The sequence below is a fragment of the Vulpes lagopus genome, chromosome 4, assembly GCF_018345385.1.
Source record: "Vulpes lagopus strain Blue_001 chromosome 4, ASM1834538v1, whole genome shotgun sequence".
NCBI classification, from domain to species: Eukaryota; Metazoa; Chordata; class Mammalia; order Carnivora; family Canidae; genus Vulpes; species Vulpes lagopus.
Window position 1 is genome coordinate 50438146 of NC_054827.1, and position 23310 is coordinate 50461455.

The 23310-nt window shown below is 49.0% G+C and overlaps 1 protein-coding gene across 2 annotated transcripts in view; it reads right to left on the reverse strand.

The window, feature by feature from the left end:
* The window catches only part of KIAA1549 (KIAA1549 ortholog), a 141377-nt gene extending 120823 nt beyond the window's left edge, over positions 1–20554 (reverse strand). For both annotated transcript variants that reach the window (XM_041752367.1, XM_041752365.1), the window contains exon 1: positions 20297–20554. In XM_041752367.1, coding sequence (XP_041608301.1) covers positions 20297–20465 — 169 coding nt within the window. In that variant the 5' untranslated portion in view covers positions 20466–20554. The remainder of the gene's footprint in view (positions 1–20296) is intronic.
* Positions 20555–23310: the final 2756 nt, after the last annotated feature.

Consider the following 23310-nt stretch of genomic DNA (forward strand, 5'->3'; position numbering starts at 1 on the left):
ATCAGGGCAGCCCTGGTGGCACAGTGGTTTGGCGCTGCCTGTGGCCCAGAGTGTGATCCTGGAGACCTGGGATCGAGTCCCACATCAGGGTCCCTGCATGGAGCCTGCTTCTCTCTCTGCCTGTGTCTCTGCCTGTGTCTCTCGTGAATAAATAAAAATAAAATCTTTAAAAAAAAAAAATGACAATCATCTCCAGGGATTTAAGGTAAGATGTAGTTTTGAGATTCGACCACACAGAGCTGACTGATTAAGATCTTCAAGTAAGAGGAGAAGGTATGAAGAGAGTCCTGAATCATGATTCAAGAAGAGAAAACACGGCACGCCTGGGTGGCTCAGTCGGTTAAGCGTCTGCCTTCAGCTCAGGTCATGAACTCAGGGTCCTGGGATGGAGCCTCACATCGGGCTCCCTGCTCAGTGGGGAGATGCTTCTCTCTCTCCCCATGTTCCTCCCCCAGCTTGTGCTCTCTCTCTCTCTCTCTCTCTCTCGCTTACTTTCTCGTTCAAATAAATAAAATCTTTTAAAAAAAAAAAAGAGAAAAAACAGATAAGAGGCAGTGAAAAGTAACAGGAAGCCCAACTTTATGAAGTTCAGATTCCCAAACTCACCAAGTCATTATTTATTTATTTGCTCATTTATACAATTATTCATTCATTCATAGAATCATACTTTCAATCATCCATTTAACAATTCAACAAATGTTTACTGAGAGCCAGGTACAGTGCTAGATGATGAGGATACAAATACATATCTCTATCTTCTAGAAGGTTCCAATTTAGTTAAAAACGACTATTGCACAAAGTAGTCAGTGCTATAATAGGGATGCTCAGGGAGGGATGGTGTCTAAACAATTCTGGAATTTCCGGAAGGCTTCCTGGAGGAGGTGATATCTGGCCTGCCATTTTTGAGAGACAAGTAGAACCAGGCAAATGAGAAGAAAGAGCATTCCAAGCAGAAGGAACATATAGGAACAGCAGGTGCAAAGGCACAGAGGCATAAAAGAAGAGAACATGGTTCCCCTTATGGGCAATGGCCACAGAGCCAAGATGGTACTGTAGGAGCAGAGGCAGAAAACAAGGCAGGAAAGGGGGAAGAGGCCAACCCATTAACATAGGCAGAATAGGGATCCCTGGGTGGTGCAGTGGTTTGGCGCTTGCCTTTGGCCCAGGGCGCGATCCTGGAGACCCGGGATCGAATCCCACATCGGGCTCCCGGTGCATGGAGCCTGCTTCTCCCTCTGCCTGTGTCTCTGCCTCTCTCTCTCTCTCTGTGACTATCATAAATAAATAAATAAATAAATAAATAAAATTAACATAGGCAGAACAAAAAAAATGAAGACAAACAGGGAGACTGCCATTTGTGGCATCACATTGCCCTTCTGATCAAATGAACCTACTGAACATACTCACCAGGACCAGAGCCAAGAGGCCTATGAAGAACACATGCAGAAATCTAAGGTCAACGACTTTGTGAGAGCAGGTAACTCTGTTGTCCCTTTACTCTCTCTCCTTTATCCACCTTCTACTATTCAGTCTCTTTTCCTCTGCTTGTTTGCTCTCCAAGCACCGTACATGCTATGGGCATGTACTCATAAGCGTGTCTGTATTTATGCACGTATTTCCACATATATATCCACAGGTGCACCTCCGTGTATACCACTATTGACCTACACATCTATACACACATTTTTTTTATATACTCATGTATCTTCGCATATTTTGTACTTGTGAAAATATCTGTGAATGCATATTTCTGCCTCTGCTCATCTTTGCATGCCTTCCTCTGGATATACAGGCATGTTTATCTCTGCTTATAGATTTGCACATTTGCACCTGCATGACTCACACATGCAGGCCATGGGAGCAGACGCTCGTTCCAGACTCCCCCAGTCTTGCTGAGGGGAATGCTCCCTCCACCATGGTGCATGATCTAAATACATCTGTCACCCAAGAGACCTGCTCGTTCCTGCCCAAGGAATGGGCACCAATCCTAAGCCACAGGCTCTCTCCCCAAAATTTGAATCTTGACAGAATGATAAAAAGGCTGAAATTCATCCTGTTGGCTGTGCCCTGAAGGAAGAGTCTCCAATTTGGAGACTACGGTCTGGATCCTGAAGATGCAGGCCCTGGGGCATCTTGTCAAGGCCACAGAAGTAGAAATTGACATATATATATATATATATATATATATATATATACACACACACACACACACACACACACACACATATACACACACACACACACACACACATATATGATTATTTATATAACTCCCTAGCTGAAAAGTTCTATGACTCAGGAATTACTTTACAGTCTGTCACATTCGTACCATGATGACAACTTTGCCTGAGACTGTCATTTAAAGCTATATTTCTCTCATCCCAGTTCACTTTATTGCTGCCTATCATCCCACCACGTCAGCCACTCTTCCTCTCCTGGACCCAGAGGCCCAGCTTCTGCCTCGGAACCCCCAACCAGCATGGAGTGCAGACATTACTGGATCTCTCAGGAGCAATCTAATATGATCCAAACAATGTGGTATGATCCAGAACCTCCTCCTGTCCAGGTAGGTGTACAAGTACCCTATTAAGGAAATACAGATTTGTTTTTGTGCTACTGTTAAAAGTTCTAATACATAGTTTTTGAACCAAACAACCCTAATTGTATTATAAAAACCTGGTGTGTATTAATTCATTCCCTCTCAGCAATTAACCAATCATCAAAACTAAAAGACAGCCACAAATCATGACTCCAAACAACTAGAGAAAGTACCATTCACCCATTCACTCATTCATTCATGTACTAGTATAAGACACTGAGGTGGGCATTATGGAATAGAAAGATGATTCTAATGCAGTTTCCACTACAAGAAAAAGGGAGGGGGGGTGTTCATAGTGCGGAGGCCCAAACTGTACAGGGTGAAAGGTCTTTATATTTATTTCCCATAAGAAGCCTGCAGTTAAAATCCAGATTTAAGGGCACCTAGGTGGCTCAGTGGTTGAGCATCTGCCTTCAGCTCAGGCCATGATCCCGGGGTCCTAGGATCGAGTCCCACATCAGGCTCCCTGCAGGGAGCCTGCTTCTCCCTCTGCCCGCGTCTCTGCTTCTCTGTGTCTCATGAACAAATAAATAAAATTAAAATAAAAACAAACCCAACCCACATTTTATAAATGGAGAAATTCTAACCATTGTTATGATCATTTTTAACTCTGATGTGGGTTATCAGTTATTATAGCATGAACTAGGTCTTGAAAATTTGGTTGCAAAATAAGATTTAAATTTATGTTAAGTTAGAGACATTAATTGTTCTTGATTAGAGGATCCATTAACAAATGTCTTTATAGAGTTATGTAAATTTTACTGTCAAAAAGTCCTATGTTGGTTACATTCCTAAGAGCTGACTTGCTGTGTCAAAGGATATGAGCCAACCCCACTTGTAAAGATCACAGACCAACTGCAGGGAACCGTGCCTCTGAATTAGATATGAGCCTTCTTAAACACAGTCTCAAGGACTAACCATTTTCCACTCCAAATGTCATGGCCTCGTGGTTTCGGGTCAGTTCTCTGGACTATAGTGCAGAGATCAAGAAGACTGCAGTTCCCCTGATGTGGATAAGATCTGGTCCGGCTACAGGCTTCAGCTTACACCACAGAACTTAATCCAAGATAGAGGAATCAAAGCAGTTATTAGAGCGATGTCCCCACTCCAACTGTCAAAGGTTTATTGGGCCACTGGGGTCCAGGAGAAACAGAATTTGTCCCCTGGAGCCCTGTGGCTTAGGAGATGGTATGATACATCAAAAAATACAGACTAAAATGTTTCCATGTTCCCAAGCTACCAGGCAGGCACCTCACAGTTGATCTGGAACCTTCTGAGATAAAGCTGTCCTTCATACTGAGTGTGCTTTCCTCTAGAAATGCTTTCTAAAGCACTGTAGGACTAGAAAGACATGTGGGGATGTCATCTGGATATTCCAAAGAGATCAAACTATTACGAGGATATACTCCTATGAATCAGTCTCCAAGAACATAAGTGATAAGCACCAGGAAATTGCAGGAGCGCGACAGATCCCGCAGTATGGGCAAATCAAAGGGGTGAAATGGGACACAAAGTGTGGTCTCTTCCTCAACCCCCTCATAACCCCTGCCTGTGCAGTTCTGTGGAAAGACGGGCCCCTTACAGGCCACCGGTATGGCCCGAAGAGCAGGAGTCATCTGCCCCTCACTCTGATCTGGGTAACAATCAATGCCCACATCCTTCACCCCACCAAAAAGAGTGGAGTCTCTTCTGGGAGGACGAGGATAGGGAAAATCCCATTCTAAGTTCTAGGAGCAGTCCCAAGACTTGACATTTGGCACTTACGGGGTATCTTGACTAAGCACCCAATGAAAGGTCAAAGGACATGTGTAGGATGGACGCGGGGAGTCAGTCACTTGGCACTCTTCTTTTCAAATCTGTGATGAAAATGCTGCTTTCTGGGAGCCACTGGGGACACCCAGTGAGACTGAGGCAGTCACAGCAGTTAGAGAGAACACAGATCCCTGAGACTTTTATCATGGGTTCAAAGAGCTGCTCTGGGATCAGCCCCACAGTGTCCCTTCTCTACCTGACAAACCCTGCCACAGAAAACCCCACAGGGCCCCAGGGAGGGTGCTGCTGCATACAAATGGGCCTCACCTGCGTGCACCCTTGACCACTCAACAATCCCTTTACAGCTTCCTGCTCTGCCCCTCCTGCGATGATGCACAGATACTACAATTATAAACAACTTTCTTCCTGGAGCCCAAACCGCTCCTGCCCCATCGCACTTATGTGATGACCACACCACCAACAAAAAGGAAAAAGAGACAGTCGGACTTTAGCTTCCTCAACAGCATGACCCTCCCAGCCTCACCTGCACCCACCACCTGTCTCAGTGGAAGAGGTACCATCCTTTCCCTCCAAGAAGTCTGAATCCCCCTCTCCCAGGTACTACCTCTGTGACCTGAGGCAAGTTACTTCATCTCCTCATATGTTGACTTCTTCATCTGTGAAAGGAGTTCATAATTGTACCTGACAGGGTTGTCATGAGGATTAAATAAATTAACACAATGAATACATGTTGAGTGCCTAGAAAATACCCAGCATATGGGAAGTGCACAAGAAGGATAGTTAGCTGTTATAATGCCTTGTTGTGATCATTTATTCCTGTCCACTCTAAGAGCTTCCTCCAGTAATTGTTCCTTTCTAGGTCCTCTCCCTTTTCAACCATTTTGTGCTTGTGGTAGGTCATTCCCAAAGATGACCGCCATCAATTCATTAGCTTATACTATTCCATCCATCAATGGGTACCTCCTGTTCCTTCCCCACCCCCAACCCCTGAGTCTGGGCTGGCCTGGTGACTTGCTCTGACCAACAATATGCACAAGAGGCAATATTCTGGTTGCTTCTCTGGGTAGCTTTTGAACCCAGGATCTTAAGAGAACTGGCAGCTTCTGCTTCATCCCTCTTGGAAGCCTCTTGCCAAGTATGAAATGCTAGTACCCTGAGACTAACAATGCTTTGAGAAAGCCCAAAACAGTCACATGAGAAAAGAGAGAGAGGGAGGGCATATGGAGGAGCATCAAGAAACTGCACACATGAGTGACACCCTCTTAAACCTTCTAACCCAATCCCAGTACCAATCACACGCAGCCAAGTGAGTTACCTCAGTATTGGCTACAGGGCAAAGAATCACCCAACTGAGCCTTGTCCCAATTCCTGACCCACAGAATCATGAGAAATAACAGATCACTATTGTTTCGTATCATTCAGTTTTGGGGTGATCTATTACGCAGCAATGGATAATTAAACAATGCTCCCTTTCAGCACTAAAAGGACGCGCCAATCTTATATCCTGTCTTAAAACAAAATATCCCCCACAGTTCCTTGATCCTACATCTACCACCAGTTACTGCCTTCTTTTTATCATCACCGTAGTCCTCCATTATAGCACTGGCAACACTGTTGTATAGTTACTTATATATAGGACTGTCTCTCCTGGGATCCCTGGATGGCTCAGCAGTTTGGCGCCTGCCTTTGGCCCAGGGCACAATCCTGAAGTCCCGGGATCAAGTCCCACGTCAGGTTCCCGGCATGGAGCCTGCTTCTCCCTCCTCCTGTGTCTCTGCCTCTCTCTCTCTCTCATTCTCTCTCTCTCTCTATCATAAATAAATAAATCTTTTAAAAAATTTTTAAAAAAGAAAGGACTGTCTCTCCTCCTTGACGGAGCTCCTTGAGGGCCATGACTGCCATATTTATCTTAGTATCCCAGCATCTAGCACATGGCGGTGAGCGCTCAAGAAATGTTAGCTGAAGGGGCGCCTGGATGGCAGTCGGGTAAGCATCCAACTCTTGGTTTGGGCTCAGGTTGCGATCTCAGGGTCATGAGCTCCCAGTCAGGCTCCACACTCAGCATAGAGTCTGCTCAGGACTCTCTCTCCCTCTGCCCTCCCCCCTAAAATAAATAAAGAAATCTTCTTAAAAATAAAATAAAAAGTTACCTGAAAAATGCACACATGCATGAATGAATGGGACCTCCATATAAATGGTCTACTCTCAGCCACACATTCTGGCACTGCAAACCCCAAGACAAAGACAGAAAAGCTAAATTTCCAGAACTACACCAAATCCAAAAGGTACAGGAAAGAGATAAAGGGAATTATCATAATGGGGGAGTCCGAAGCCACAAGCTGAAATCCACTGAGATTTGAGGGTTGTTTCTGCAACACAACGAGTCTATCCTGATTAACAGAATACATATTCTACAGTGGTTTTCCTCTCAAGGGGACTTGAGCCCTACAGTTGCAAGAGAGGGAAGAAAAACCTGAAGGCTGTCAATGAGTAAAGTCAATATAAACTGTGATGAAAAGAAAAAAAATAGAACAGTTTCAGGCCTAAAATTTCTGGAAATTATTTAGAAGGTTAAACTTTAACGCCAGATCCAGGCAAGAACTCAAGGTGTTAACACACTGCATTTTATGAAGAACAAAAAAGGCTCAGGGGGCATATAAAACAATGGAAGCAGGACAGCCAGGTGCACTGAGTTTGGAACAAGGTATTTATTTTAAGGCATCGACTTCCTCCCATCAAAATTTCAAAGTTAATGAGAAATTGATTTTAAACCAGTGGTATACACCGATTTATTAACAAAGAGAACGTATTACCACATGCTTTCCTGTCGGAAACAAGCCACAGAAACAGTGTAGTCGAAACAAAGAAGAAATATCATCAAACCCACAAGGATATGGCCCAGAACATAAGAGAGGAAATGCAGTACAAAAATGTCACTTGGTATTAAGGAAAATGTGATTCTCTGTGCTGGAGGATGGGTGATATAGGCTCCTAAGATTAATTTTAACTTTCTGAATCTTTTTATTTTTAAAACTTTTAATTTGTAATCTGCTGGGACCGAACAAAATGACACCCCCACACAACACTGTAGTGTTCAAAAGGCTACTTCCTTCATTTCTCTTAGCCAATACAGTGAGCACCCTTTACGTGAGACACTTAGGGACCAAGGCACTGAGCCCTGAGTGAAACACATGCACGTGGGGTGCTTAGTGTTGGCTCTTACATCACAGGTGCTTCTCTTAGGGAGCCGCCCAGAAGGCCGCTTCCCAGGCACATCAGAGTTAAAACAGAAGATCGGGCACCTGGACACCTGGGCGGCTCAGGTCGTGATCGCGGGGTCCTGGGATCGAGTCCCATGTCGGGCTCCCTGCACGGAGCCTGCTTCTCCCTCTGCCTGTATCTCTTTCTCTTTCTCTCTCTCTCTCTCTCTCTTTCTCTCTCATGAATAAATAAATAAAATCTTTAAAAGGGGGCGGAGGGAGGGGAGGGCAGCCTGAGTGGCTCAGCGGTTTAGCACCACCTTCGGCCCAGGGCGTGATCCTGGGGACCTGGAATCGAGTCCCATGTCAGGCTCCCTGCATGGAGCCTGCTTCTCCCTCTGCCTGTGTGTCTGCCATTCTCTCTGTGTGTGTCTCTCATGAATAAATAAATAAAATATTTAAAAAGGGGGGGACAGGGGCTCCTAAAAGCACCAATGAGCTACCTCAGTTGCCTGCTAATATCGACCAATCAGGAGGAGGGAACTGTCCCTAGACCAGCAGGGCCTCCCCTCTGTTCTGGGAGGGCAGCCCAACTACTCTGTTGGTGCCATGTTTCTCTTCAGCACAAGGTGTAGCCCCAGTTAAAAAAAAAAAATGTAGCCCCAATAAAGCCTTGTCTGTGCCTTTGACTTTTGGGGTCCGGCCTCATTTCTACCATTGTGTGGGCCCTTGGGCAAGCCTTCCCAGCCAGGGCCACCGATGACCCTGACCGCATTGCTCTATCCAAAGAGTTCGCTCTACCAAGCAAGCAAAACCCGTGAGTGGGCATTTTAATGGTAGGGATCATGAGAGTCACCCTCTAAGCACGGACCCAGAGCAAAAGAGACCCTGCCTGGGGTGCACACCCCCACCTTGGGGGTAGTAAGACTCTTGCTAGTTGTGTGACCTTGAGCAAATAAGTGAACCTCTCTGATCTTTATCGTCCCTCTTCCTGGAAGGGATTAATAATAGCACATACCTCCTGTGGTTATAGACTAAGCCCAGGTCAGCCCCGAGATTTCCACAGAAGAGAACCAGAGAAGCAGAGCAAAGGGGACCTCAAGGATAGGCCCGAATGCCAATCAATAGTCAAAGAGGGGGTGCCTAGGTGGCTCAGCAGTCGAGCGTCTGCCTTTGGCCCAGAGCGTGATCCCAGACTTCTAGGATCGAGTCCCACATCAGGCTCCTTGCATGGAGCCTGCTTCTCCTCCCTCTGCCTATGTCTCTGCCTCTCTTTCTGAGTCTCTCTTGAATAAATAAATTTTTTTAAAAAAAATTCAAAGAAATGTATCTTTAAAGGAGCTGTTTTTACCTATGAGTTTGGCAAGTAAAGATTGGTAACAGCCAATAAGATGGAGAGAAGAAGCGAAACAGCCACTCTGATTCATTGCTAGAGAGAATGCAAGCTGCTCCAACCTTTCTAGAGCAATTTGGCAATATGTATCAACATCTAATATATGAATACTGTCGAGTCCAGCAATTCTATTTCTGGGAATTTATCCTAAGTAAATAATTAGAAAAGTATGGAAAGACAGATATACAAAGATGCTCATAGCAGTGTTTTTTATCACACCAAAGCTGAAAGCAATATAATTACCCATGAACAGAAAGCTGGTTAAATAAAATATAGAACATCCACAGCATCATACAAAATCATAATGTGGATTTCTATTTCCTGACAAGATTCTAGGATAAAGTGTGAAGTGCAGAAAAGCAAGTTAGCAAACAACATGGCGAGTATGATACCATTACTTTGTATGTGTATGTGCTTTTATGTGTGAACAAGGAGTCTGAAAAGAGAAACACCAAAATGTCATAATGGTTATCTCTGAGTGGTAAGATTTGGGGTGATTTTCACTTTCTATCTTACATCTTTTTGTACCATCTGAATTCATTTAATGTGCAATAAATTTTACATTTTAAGCTTCGTCATATCACTCCTCTGCTCAAAACCCTCCAACTGCTTCCCACCTTCACCTGGAGTAATGCCAAAGTCCTGAAGAGGGCCTCTGATGCTCCATCTCAGCAGCCATTTCCTCGACCCCCAGCACCCACCTGAGGACCTGCTGACCCCCTCCCCTACCCACTCTGCTTTGGGCACACTGGACTCCTCCTCATCCCCCAACACCAGGCACGCTCCTGCCTTTATGCTGGCTACTTCATCTACTGGGAACACTGTTTCCCCAAATACCTGCTTGGCTCATCCCCTTAACCTCCTTCAAATCTTGGATTAAATGTCACTGCTCTGCGTGAGCCATGTCCCTCTCCACCCTCGCCAAATTCATATGCTGAAGTCTTAACCCCCAGTTACCTCTGAACATGACCTTCTTTGGAAACAGGGTCACTGTTAAGGTAATTAGTTAAGATGATGTCCTACTGGGGTAGGATGACCCCAATCCATATTTATGAAAAGGAGAAATTTGAATCCAGACATGCACACAGGGAAATGGCCACATGAGGACCAGACTGGTGCTGCCGCAAGCCAGGCAATAACCAGAAGCTAGAAGAGACACCTGGAAGAGACCCTGCCTTAGCGCCTTCAGAGGGAGCGTGGCCCTGCTGACCTTGACCTGGGCCTTCTGGCCTCCAGAACCATGTGACAATAAGCTGTTCTTTAAGCCACTCAGTTTGTGGCATGTTGTTACGGCAGCCCTGGCACACTGAGACACTCACCTTCTCAGTGAGGCCTTCCTCATGCCCGAGCCCTTTCTCTGCCCGGTTCCTCCCTGGCTCTGACCATCTAGGAACACAGCATACAGTTAACCTCATTCACGTCATCCCGATGCCCACCATGGAGCCTGCACAGAGCAGTCACTCAAGAGACATGGGAAGAATAAATGAGCAAGCAGCACAGAAGAAAACAGATATCCTGCCCTGATGAAACTTACTGTCTAGTGGATGCAGACAGGGAAAAAACAGACATAGAGAAGATGGCGCTAAGCACTATGGGGGAAACAAAGCAGAGTTGGGAGCAAGGAATTAGGAAAGAGGTCGCTGCATTTCTAAAACTCAGTTAGAAAAGGCCTCTCTGACTGCATGGGATCTGAGCAGCCCTGAAGGAAGGGTGTAGTAAACCATGTAGATAATATCAGAGATAAAAATGTTCTCAGCAGAGGCAACAGTACTTAAACGTCATCACACAATGAACACATATTATATTTATAATCAGGAAAAAAAAACAATAAAGCTATTGTAATCCTGAAAATGCATAAAAATATTTAAAAGCCACATTCCAAGGGCTAGGGAGAAGAATCAGATTGCATAAATTCCTAAGACTAAGACTCTATGCAGTCTCCATTTAGGCCCAGGGTGAACACTCCACCCCTTCCCCCAGACCAGGCCCAGAGACCACCCTCTATCACGACTGTCCGGAGAAAAACATTCAATAACATGAAGATGGTGAGGTAAGGTGAGAGGCAAGATGAGGGAGGATGGGTGAGGTGAGATAGAGGGGAGGGGGTGAGATGAGAGGTTAAGGGGGAGGTAAGAGATAAAGGGTGAGGGGAGAGATGAAGACTGAAGGGATAGATGAGGTGAGAGAAGAGGTAAAGGGTAAGGAGTGAGGTGAGAAGCATGACATGAGAAGTAAAGAGTGGGGTAAGGGGAGGGGTGAGGTAAGGAGTGATGGGTGGGGTGAGGGGTGAGATGAGAGGTAAGGTAAGGGGCAAGGTGAGAGGTGAAGAGCGAGGTAAAGGGTAAGATGAGGGGTGATGGGTGAGGTGAGGAGTGAGGTGAGGGGTGAGATGAGAGGCGAGGTGAGAGGCAAGGTGAGAGATGAGACGTGAGGTAAGAGTGAGGTAAGAGGTGAGGGGTGAGATGAGAGATGAGGTGAGGGGTGACGTGAAGCAGTCCTGAGGCAGAGAGGCCTGGCGATCCTAGCTGGTGCCACAAGCCACGTGCAGGAACTGTGACTCCTCTCCTGGCCTCCAGGCCCTGACCTCTGAAGGTCTGCAGAAGCCCTTGCATCCCTGCGTCACCTCAGCCCACCCACCCGTCCCCACTGAACGCCTACTGTGCGCTCCTGCCCTGTCCCCAGTCCACTGTGGCTCCCAGATCTTACAAGCTTTCACTTATGCTATCCAACCAGCTGGCTCTGGGGTTGTGTTGTTTTTTTTATATAGTTATAGTTAAAAAAAACAAAACCACAGGGATCCCTGGGTGGCGCAGCGGTTTGGCGCCTGCCTTTGGCCCAGGGCGCGATCCTGGAGACCCGGGATCGAACCCCACGTCGGGCTCCCGGTGCATGGAGCCTGCTTCTCCCTCTGCCTGTGTCTCTGCCTCTCTCTCTATCTCTCTGTGACTATCATAAATAAATAAAAATTAAAAAAAAACAACAAAAAAAAACCACACACCATAAAATTCACCATGTTGACCTCCCACTTCCACGTGTACAGTTCAATAACGTACGTATGTTCATGTTGGTTGCATAACCAACCGATCTTCAGAACTCTCTCCATCTCGCAGACTGGAACTCTGTCCCCATAAACGCTACCCCCCCCCTTGCCCCCCTCCCCTGAGCCCCTGGTGAGCACCTTCTCCTCTCTCTGTGTCCCTGATCCCAACAACTCCAGGTACCTCATGCAACTGGAATCATACAGTGTCTTTTTGTGACTGGCTAATCTCACTTAGCAGGATGTCTAGGTCCAGCCACGGGGCGGCATGTGTTCCCAAAGTCCTTTTTTAAGAAGGAATAATTGCACTGTATGTATAAGCCGCATTTTGTTAAGCCGTCCGGCCGCAGAGGCACCTGGGCTCCTGCCACCTCCACCTCGGCCTTGGCCTTGACACCCGTTTGTCCCACCGATCCCGGCCCCACGTGCTTTCCTGACCCTCGCAGCCAGCAGCCCTGCCTCCCGGGCCCACGGAGAACTTGAGAGACTAGAAGAAAGGTTTCCAAAGGTGCTTGGGCTTGGGGGGGGGGGATGTGGAGCAGGACCGACGGGGACCCCGCAGCTGGGCTCCGAACACGCTCCTGCTCCTGCTCCTTCCCACCGGTCTCCCAATCAGCTTAAAACCTGTCCTGCATTTTGGCGAGTTCAAGACCCCTGGAGAGGGGGCATCTGGGGTGCTCAGTGGGCCCAGGGTGATCCTGGGAGTCCCACATCGGGCTCTCCGCAGGCAGCCTGCTTCTCCCTCTGCCTGTGTCTCTGCCTCTCTCTGTCTCTCACGAATAAATAGATTAAAAAAAAAAAAAAGACCCCTGGAGAGGGGACATCTGGGTGGCTTAGCAGTTGAACATCTGCCATTGGCTCAGATCGTGATCCCAGAGACCCGGGACTGAGTCCCCCATTGGGCTCCCTGTATGGAGCCTGCTTCTCCCTCTGCCCATGTCTCTGCCTCTCTCTCGCTCTGTGTCTCTCATGAATAAATACATAAAATCTTAAAAAAAAAAAAAAAAAAAAAAAAAGGCTCCTGGATAATTAGGTAACAAGCAAAGATCTCTGACATGCATCCAACCTCCAGAGACACCACCATGGCCTAGCAGGCTGGGGCCTCCTAGACCTGGGTGTGCGGGGCCTGGTGGAGCAGCCTCAGGAGAGTGGGGGGGACCCAGAGCCTCTGCCCCTCTAACAAGCTCCCAGGGGTGGCTTCCAGGGGGCTCAGTGGGCCACCCCTGGAGGAGGAGCAAAAGCCCAGGGACTTGCCACCAGTTCCCACCTATCCCCTGGGCTTTGCCCACATTCCCCAAAGCTGGCTCCAGAACGGGCTTGTTTTGGGGTTGAGGCTTCCCTCTTTGAAAGCTCCCCAGCAGCACTCACCCAGGGTGTGAAGGCAGCGCTTCCACAGGCCCCAACAGGAGACAGGAGAACAAAGAAAGAAGCAAGGAGGGTTTCTAAAGGACTCCCCGGGGCTGGGCACTGCCCCTCATCACCCAGGCGGCCTCCTCCAGGCCCCACCTGGCAGAGACTTGCCAGGAGCACAGTCACCCGCTCCCTCCCCACCCAGGGCTGTGGAGGGGCAGGCACGCACAACCTTCACCTAGTCTCCATTTCCTCTGGAAGCCAGTTGTATTTTCTCAAGCCCCCAGTGCCACCCCTGCTTGCCATCCTCCCGAAAGACGGTCTTCTCTTCTCGTGGCACCCGGGTGGCTCAGCAGTTGAGCCTTTGGCCCAGAGCGTGATCCCGGAGACCCGGGATCAAGTCCCGCGTCGGGCTCCCTGCAAGGAGCCTGCTTCTCCCTCTGCCTGTGTCTCTGCCTCTCTCTCTGGGTGTCTCATGAATAAACAGATAAAATTCAAAAAAAAAAAAAAACCCTGGAGAGGGGACCTCTGGGTGGCTCAGCAGATGAGCATCTGCCACCGGCTCAGATCGTGATCCTGGGTCCTGGAGTCAAGTCCTGCATTAGGCTCCCCACAGGGTGCTTGCTTCTCCTTCTCTGTCTCTGCCTCTCTCTCTCATGAATAAATAAATTTAAAGAAAAGATCATCTTGTCTATCTCTCTCCACAAAGCAACCCACCTCAATGCCTCTAACTCCAAATGAGGCTATTTCTCCCTCCTGCCCCCTTTCCACCACAAGGGGCCCTTACCTTTCCACCCACTCTTTTACCACCCCCTGGCTTCCTGCCTTATTTCACTTCTTGATCAAACACCCCCCACACACACAAAGTGGAAGGTGGCCCTCTGTCAGCTGCTGGTCTGTCACCACGAGGCGCACCCTAGGGTTGAAAAATCTGTGTGCACTGACCCTCCATCTAAGGAAGGTACAACTCAGTCTTCAAATCTTGAGCTCCCGAGGGAGGGCAGGGAGACCCTAAGCACTTGGAGGGGCTGCAGATGCTCAGTATAGCAGTGATTTACCAACTGGTATGGCGCTATTCCAGTATTTTCACAACCAGCCAAATGTCCACAATGAATGAATGGGTTACAAATCAGGTCTGGGCACCTGGGTGGCTCAGTGGTTGAGCATCTGCCTTTGGCTCAGGTTGTGATCCCGGGATCCTGGGATCGAGTCCGGAAGGAGGGCGCCTGCTTCTGCCTCTGCCTGTGTCTCTACCTCTCTCTGTGTCTCTCATGAATAAATAAATTGAATCTTAAAAAAAAAGAAAGAAAAAAGAAATCAGTGCAGGTCTAGAGAATCATTCTGTTTTGAAGTTGCCTAGTCAAATGCAATAGGGCTCTTGCCCACTATTCACACAGACTGAGTCCCTCAGGTAGGTGCATTTCAAGGTCTCTGAAGATCTGGAATGGCTCCAGAGTAGTCTGGGCTGACTCAGGCCCCCGTGATCCAACACCACTTTTCCCCAGTTGGGACAGGAGGCACTAGCTCTAGCTCCGTGCTTCCCAAACTTCAAGCGTAGGTACGAAATCAACAGAGGACCTGTGAAAATGCAGATTCAGACTCAGAACGTTTGGGTTAGGACCTGATATTCTGGATTTCCAACAAGCTACCAGATGGTGACATGCTGCAGGTCTGTGGCCACACTTTAACGGTTAAGTAGCAAGCTCAGATTTTCACTAATGAGGAGAAGCAATGCTTGAAGCTATAAGCCACAGCACTAGCATACCTAAGGCATTATCAATGAAGGTGGATAAAAGGAGGAGACAAAAAGAAAAAATGAGAGAGTAAAGTATGTGTCCTAGGAGTGGGGATGCAGAGGGAAGAGTAGAGGAGGATTAAAATGAAGAAGGGCAGCCCGGGTGGCTCAGCGGTTTAGCACCGCCTTCAGCCCAGGGTGTGATTGTGGGGACCCGGAATTGAGTCCCACGTCGGGCTTCCTGCATGGAGCCTGCTTCTCCCTCTGCCTGTGTCTTTGTCTCTCTGTCTCTCTGTCTCTCTCTCTCTCTCTGTGTCCCTCATGAATAAATAAATAAAATATTTTTTAAAAAAGTATTTAAAGAAAAAAAGAAGAACTGAATGAACTGCCTTCAGCAAGTCCCTGGACATCTACAGGACAGGCAGACAGTGCTACAAACATTCAACAGACACAGGACTGTCCCTCTCTATAACAAGTGTATTCCACCCAACATGTGGACATGAAATATAAGAGCTAAAAGGGAATTTAAAGATCATCTCAGCGACCTCTTCTTACACTGCTGAAGAAGCCCAGAAGCAGGTAACTGGTCCACGGTCGCAAAGCAAGTTATCAGCAGAAAAGGGCACACTTGGGTCAGCTAGCTCACAGTTCAATGGGCCCTCCAACAAATCATCCCACTCAAGCACAAGAGATCAGTCACTGGGAGGTGCAGATGAAAGGTGGGTGGTCACAACTTGGAAACAAATTAGATCAGTTACAGCAGCATCTTCCCATCTGAGAGAACCAACCTTGTGTAATTCTAATTACAGTAACTAGCTGCCTCAAGCACCCAGGGCACTGATAGAAAACCTGTGGCTCCCAGGTCCCTGGTGAGTTTTAACAACTCCCTGGCTGGGTTCTGTTTTCAGGATTAAGTGAGGCATTTCCTGAAAGGCGGCAGCAGCTGTTCCCCAGTGGCCAGGACTGAGAATTTAAAATCAAGTCCTCTATGCCCTTTGACTCCCAACCCAAAGAAAAAACAAAGCAAACAAGATAGAACTGCAACAACACAATTTTAAATCAATTGTTCTAATAGTGAAAAGGCGACTGCAAGATATTAAAGGGTGTAATATCCCCCCCAAAATGCTATTAATTTTCAGTTACTGGGCGTACAGTCTCTAGATCAGAGGTTCCAAAGTTTAAAGTGCCTAACAATCACCGGTGAACTTGTTAAAAATGAAGATTCCCAGGCACCACCACCAAAGATTCTAATATAAACGGTGGGCCCCAGAAATCTAAACTCTTAACAAGAACCCTCACATCCCCTAATGTTATTGATGCCTGAGGGCTAGGGAATCACACTTTTGAAACATTTAAAGTCTTTGTTCAAAAAAACAAACAAAAAAATAAAAAATAAAAATAAAGTCTTCGTTCATAGGCTACTAAACTACTCAAAAAGTACAACAAATGTTCACCTCAAAAAGGCTAATAATAAAAAAAATGGCTAATAATAAAGAAGTACATGAAGATACAAACTTAACATGCCATGAGAATAAATGCAATGAAAGAAGTTACAGAAAGAAAAGCAAAACAGCAAATTTTGCTAATCAAAATACTCAAAACTTCTGATTTTCTAAATTATATACAATCGAAGAGAAAATCCATTGGAAGGGGGGAAATGCAACAAACAGGAGAGAAAGAGTTGCTATCCGTAACATATAAAGATTTAAATATATGCCCAAAACATACACATGAGCAAAAACACAGAAAAAATTCACAGCATACAAATACAAAATAAACCAAAAAACAGCCAACCCAAAATAAAAAAAAAAAAAAACTAACAGATTACAAATTTATTCTACAAGAGTTTTAAAAATAATATCCCATGCTGATGATGATGAAGTGAAACAGGCCATGGCATAAATTGCTAAAGTCAGCCTTACAGCTTTACAGAAAAAGTTGATTCCGTCGACAACCACTTACAGAGCATCTAACAGGCACCCAGTACACTACAGGCACCCAGTACACTAAACATGCAAAGATTCAGCCCGGTGGGTCTTAGATTTAAATTGCATTCTAAAAAAAATAAATAAATTAAAAAATAAATAAATAAATAAATTGCATTCTAATCTCCTTTTAGAAATGTATGCTAAACACACACACACACACACACACACACACACACACGCACGCACGCGCGAGCAAAGAAATATAAAGCCTTATCTACATAGCGATTCATCATAGCATTATTTATAAGTCAAAAAAGATGGAAATAATAAAAGAACAATTAAGGAAATTATTAGGATGGAACACTGTGTTTTCATACACTATTTAATGATAGGAAAATGCTAAAGTTAAATATTGAGTGAAAAAAATTAATGAAATTGTGCATATAATTCAATTTGCACTTTTTAAATGTTAACAAAGAAAAGAACTACGTGTTATCTACGGATTGTGGGATTATGGGTACCTGTTTTCTGTACCTTCTAGTAACTCCAAATTCTCTGCAAAGTTACCAACTTCATAATAAATATTATTTTAAGAAAGATTTATCCCTGAATGAGATAAAGAAAAGGAGAGCACAATTCTTTCTGTACACTGTGGCGGTACAATCGCCTAAAAAAAATCCAGTCAAAAGCAAGTCCAAAGTACTCCAAGTTGTTTCCACAACAGTGAACAGTCAAGACCAAACTCATAAATGTTTAAACAAACCAAAAAAAGGGCACATTCAAGCTGCTGAATGAAACAGAAATAGACAGGAAATTGATAAAACACAGAAATTTAAATAAAGACCAAAATGAGAGGACCCACTGAAAGGTGGTGGACTCCATTTAACGGAAGTCAACAAGGAAGAAGAAGCCTGCCGAAGGAGGAGATCCTTCCAGCCAGCCACGAAAGGGACTGCCGCCTGGCCCGGGAAATCCCACACAAGGTTAAGACAGGCCATTTTCTGAATAAGGCTTTTTAGAAAGAGAACCACCACAGGCTGGGTTCTGCAAGCCTCCCCCAAACTTCACTCTGAGGGTGAAAAGAGCGCGCTCAGGATGGGGAGCCAGAGGGTCCTAGTGGCACAGAGAGGACACGTGGGCCAACCTCTGCCCAGGATCAAGCAGCACTCGCCAGGCCGGGTCTCCTCTACCCGGAAGCTACCCTCCACGCCGACGGCTCCGCACAGCCTCCCAGCACTGCATTAGGGGACACCTAAGATGTTCTTCTCTAAGAACACCTTAGATCTTAGATCCCCTTAGGTGCGAGGATCTGCACCTGCTCTGAGTTTCCAACTGGATCCTTGAGGACAGATGCGGTGTCCTCCACTGGTTCACGTGCTATTCTATGACCCGGCCTGGAAGGAACTGTCCAAACCGGAGGAGCACAATCCGCTAATGAGCGAAAGGACCAAGTCTCCACTTCTGGGATGTCAGCTCTAGGGCCGAAATAGGACGAATTTCATGTGTCCGGGCTGAATATTTGTACTGGGGGTTGATGGGAGCCAGAAACAACTTCTAAAGGCAAGAAACTTCCAGAGGGGCAGGGCAAACAGCTGCACTATACACTTTCAACATATCGAAAGAATTACCTATTCTCTCTGCAACACCTGCAGAGTGTCCAGTGGGCCACATTCCCACAGGGAAGCTGTGCAGAAGTGAAGTGCACAGTTTGGAATCAAACTAACCTGAACTCCTGAATTCTTAGTCTCCTCATCTGTAAAACGGGGCTAATCATGCCGAACTCCTGACATGACTGGGTCATGTCTATGAAATGCAGCATCTGGCACAGAGGAAGCACTCAGGAGATGGAAACGAATAGTGTGCTGATTTGTGTGCCAGTGTGTGTGCCAGTGTGTCGGGTCCCCTCGCAGGTGAGTCCATTAGCATCAGCTGGGCCCCCAGCTCTGCTGTGGCTCCTTGAGGCCGAGTTCCACCCCGCTGCGGGGAAATCTGGGGAGGGGGGGGCTCAGGTGTGCATAAGCCTACAGGCCACAGGGCCTTAGGGTATCACGGCAAACCAGGAGTCTGCACCAGCGACCTTGACCAAGCCAATTCTCCGCATGGGGTCTCCTCCCTAGTAAGAGGAGTGGTTCCACTCCATGATCCGTGAAGTCCCTTCCCGTGTCTCTACTGTACCATTCCCTGCGTGGCACTGCTGATCATTCCGACAGGGATGTTCAAGGGACACCTTCAAATGCGTTCCATTTCCTTCCAAAGCCACTTGGCAGTCCTCTGGCCCTGCTCCCGCGAAGGGAGGATTTGGAGGAGCTTCCATGGCTCGGTTTGTGTTCACTGTGCAGCAGCTCGCCACCCAGGGCTGCTCCTTCCACCTTTCCTTCTCTGCCCCCAAAGTGGTCGAGTGTGTGAGTGTGCTGGGGCGGCCACTGGCTTAGAGCGCGTCAGCTCAGAGATGGTTTCCAGACCATCCTGTGTGTGTGTGTGTGTGTGTGTGTGTGCGCGCTCAGGGTGGACAAATAAACATTTCAGAGAAGCAATATGAATTAAATCATTTCACCAACAAAACCCGCCCACATGCTCCTTCCTAAATGATGCCTCTTAATTCCATGCTGAGGAGGAAGGAGTCCGTGAACTGCCTCTGTTATAAAGCCACCCTTACCCCTTTCATGCCCTGACACTTCAGAATCACAATATTTTCACACTCTATTGTACTGATGCCTTTGCAGAAGTAATAGCACCAGCTGTTTCCCTGGAAAGATGCACGGCCAGGGCGCTTTCCAAGAGATTTTCTTTGAATGTTCTTTGTGTCCTGGCGCACTGGGGGACGCGGCCAGCCTGCCTGCATCTGGGGGCGCGGGGCTACTGGGAGTAATGCACTAGTGTTCTTCAAGCCCCCCCCGCCCCCCGGGAACGTACCCCTTCGCCCCGACCACCAAGTGTTCCCAGACGTCCGGCCGACCACACGGATCCAGCCATGCCCCCAGGTAACAACCCCAGCGCCCGCGTTTTGCAGAGAACATAAAGGCACATTCGGGGAAGCCCCAGCCCCGCCTCGGGAGAGCTTCTGCAGACCCTTAGCAGGACCGGCCGGAATCGTCCCCTCGCTCGCGCTGTTTTCGCGGCGCCTTTTATTAGCTGGGCCCGAGAAGAATGGGAAAGCATCTCCAGGAAGGAGGGCTGGGGAGCGGCGGGCGGGGGAGCAGGATTTTTTGAAAATAACAGCGATTAAAAAGGGGGGGGAGGGGGCACAGGCGGGTCGCGGCCGAGGGTCGCGGGGGGCTTACCTGGGGCGCACGAGGCCGGCCGCGCCAGCAGGAGCAGCAGCAGCAGCCGCCGCCGCAGCCAGAGGCCGGGGAGCAGCAGCCCCGGGCGGCGGCGGGCGCGGCGGGCGGAAGGGCCGCGGCCGCTCGGCCCCGGGAGCAGCGCGACCCCGGCGCGGGGCTTCCCCTCCATGGCCGCGCCTCGGCGTCGGCGCCGCGCCCCCGGCGGTCCCGGCCCGGCCTCGCGGCTCGGCGCTCTCGGGCCCGGCAGGGGCGGCCGCTGCGGCTGCGGCGGGGACGGGGCGCCGCGCACCGGCGCGGAGGGAGGGAGGCGGGCGAGGCGGGGGCGGGGGCGGGGGCGGGGCGGGCCGGGCCGGGGCCGATCGGCGGACGGGGGCCGCCAGCCGCACGCCGGCCTCGCCGCTCCGCCCCCTCCGGAGCCTCGGGGCGCTGCTCGGCGGCGCGCGGGCCCGGGCGCGGGGAGGCGAGCACCCCCTCCCGGCCGGCCGGGCGCCTGCCGCCTGCCGCCTGCCGCCTGCTGCCTGCTGCCTGCTGCCTGCCGCTGCGCGCGGGGCCGCGGCGGGGCTCCCCGGCACCCGCCTCCCGGGAGGGGGCGCGCGGGGGCCGGGAGCCGCGGGAGCCGCACCCCGCGGGCGCCGGGTCGGACGGGCGGGGCGGCAGGTGCGAGGGGGCGCCCGCGGCCGCAGGGGGAGCCCGGCCCTCCCTCCGCGAGGCCCGCCGTGCAGCCCGGGGGTGGGACGAGCGCGCGGCCGCAGCCGTCCTTGCTCCCGCCTGTCCGGCGGCTCTGGGAGCCCCGCGGCCCCGCGCGCACGTAGGAGGCCTCCGGGAGGCGCCTGCCGAGCCGGCCGCGGAGCTGCCGGGAGGGCGCACGGCCAGGCCCCGCCAGGGAGAGCGGCTCTCCTTGGGGACAGCGCCCGGCGTCCGAGGAGAGGCGTCCGGGGGGGACGGGAACCGAGGAAAGCCGACGAGGGGCTGGACGTCGGGGGAGCACCCGCTGCGTGCCAGGCGTCGGCCTCTGAAGACACCTGCTGACCGAGGGGCCGCGCCGAACGAACGTGCAATTGGCGATTTGGGATCTTCGCCTCCTGGTAGGATGCTCGCACCAGGCCGGGGACTTAAAGGTGTGAGTCGGGGACGCTATTGTCTGGGAAACTATAGGGGTTGGTGGAAAACGTGGATCACCTCCGTTGGCCAAAGGGCCCCGGCTGCGCTCCACCTGGGTTCCCCTGCTAGGCCCAGGCGCGCAGCTCCAACCCACCCAGACACCTGGGCCCCTGGAGACTTGGAGAATCAGTAATAGCCCTTCCTCTGAAGGAGGCTCAGCACCCTCCCAGAAGGACCCACCTGTTAGCTTCACGGAAGATGGTTGACAATAAAAAGTTAAAGATAGCTCTTGTCGATGTTGTCTTTTGTTGTTGTTATTGTTGTTGTTTAAGGTTTTATTTATTTATTCAGGAGGGACACAGAGAGAAGCAGAGATATAGGCAGAGGGAGAAGCAGGCTCCCCATGGGGAGCCCAATGTGGGACTCGACCCCAGGACCCTGGGATTACATCCTGAGCCAAAGGCAGTCCATCAACCACTGAGCCAACCAGGTGCCCCTCTTGTTGATGTTCCTAATTTGTCTTGTGCTTAGTTATGCTTCCCTATCATAAGCAGCAGCCGTTCTTAACAACGGATTCCCCACCAGCTTGCGAACAGAGGATCTTGCATACCTGGCCTTCAGCCCGTAATCTCCAGGTTGAGTAGCCTTGTGAAAACACTGCCTATTCAGGCACGTCTGGCCCCGGGATACCCTGGCCCTAGACCTAGGACGTCTTGTTCGTGCCTTTCTTCACCCTCTGAACTCATTGTATGAACACGTCACTTGCCTCCAAACCACTGCCTTGAGGTGATCCTTAAATTGTCTTATCCTATTGTATTATTTTACCTTTTATGAATTGACCCTCTGCCTCTCCAACCAAATTAATACGAAGTTCGAAGATGGTGTCATCCTGCTTGGGAATTCCCACGGCACTGGTAAAACGCTCATTATACATTTGTTGACTTGAGCCAGAGTATCCACCTGCCCAGGGAAGTGGTTCAACCTTTCAGATTTGGCTCCAGTCTGCGGTAAGCTGGCACCTACACTCGTACCCAGGTCCTAGAGGAAGAAGTCTCCCTCTCAATTCAGAAAAAATAAAATGTTTGCTGAGCCGTAAAGAACGGATTGACATCCGTGGGAAATAAAAATTGCAACTTTGAGATATTAGAAATGACTCAAGGTCACCAACTCTCTATAGAAAGACCCCTAGGGTCTCCTAGTTTCCAAGCTCTGAAGGCATAAAACTGAACGTTACCTCTGTTAGGAGTGAATGCATTCTGCTGGAGTGTCTAAGAAGATGTCTCCTGGGGCTCTAACCTTCCAGCTAAGCGGGTTGTGTGGTATGTAAGTCCAAGACAGAGTGAGTGGTACAAGTAGGGGCATATGCATGCCCCCACATGTGTAGACACGTGCACCCATGAACACTTCTGTCTGAGAAGAGAGATTAAGACAAGGCCTTGGGGCATTCAGACCAAATGATGCAAAAAAAACAAACTGCAGCAAACACTCTGAGCACCTTCTATGACCTGTTAGTGCTGGGGGGAGGCTGTATAAGAAGATGGAAATAATGATTTTGGAGATTACCTCATACAATTTTCATTGTATAGATAAACAAATCAGAGAGATTAGTTTATTTACCTAGGGCTGAGCTCCAGCTAGAATTCTCCTGTCCTGTTTTCCAATAAAATACAATCTCTCCCGGGAGGAGGGGGGAATTAGCCTGGGTCCTTGAAAGGTTTGCTCTCTGGTTTGGGGAGGGAGAGAGTTAGGATCAGTGCCACCCTTAGACCTAGGCACAATGGGCCCCAGGTTTCGGGAGGCCCCCAGAGTGGGTCTCCTCCAACTGCACCTCTCCCCGCAGGACAAGGAGTCTGAGAAGCCAAAGGAACACCCCACCAAGAGCCCACATCCCTCCATGGTCTGGTACCCACGAC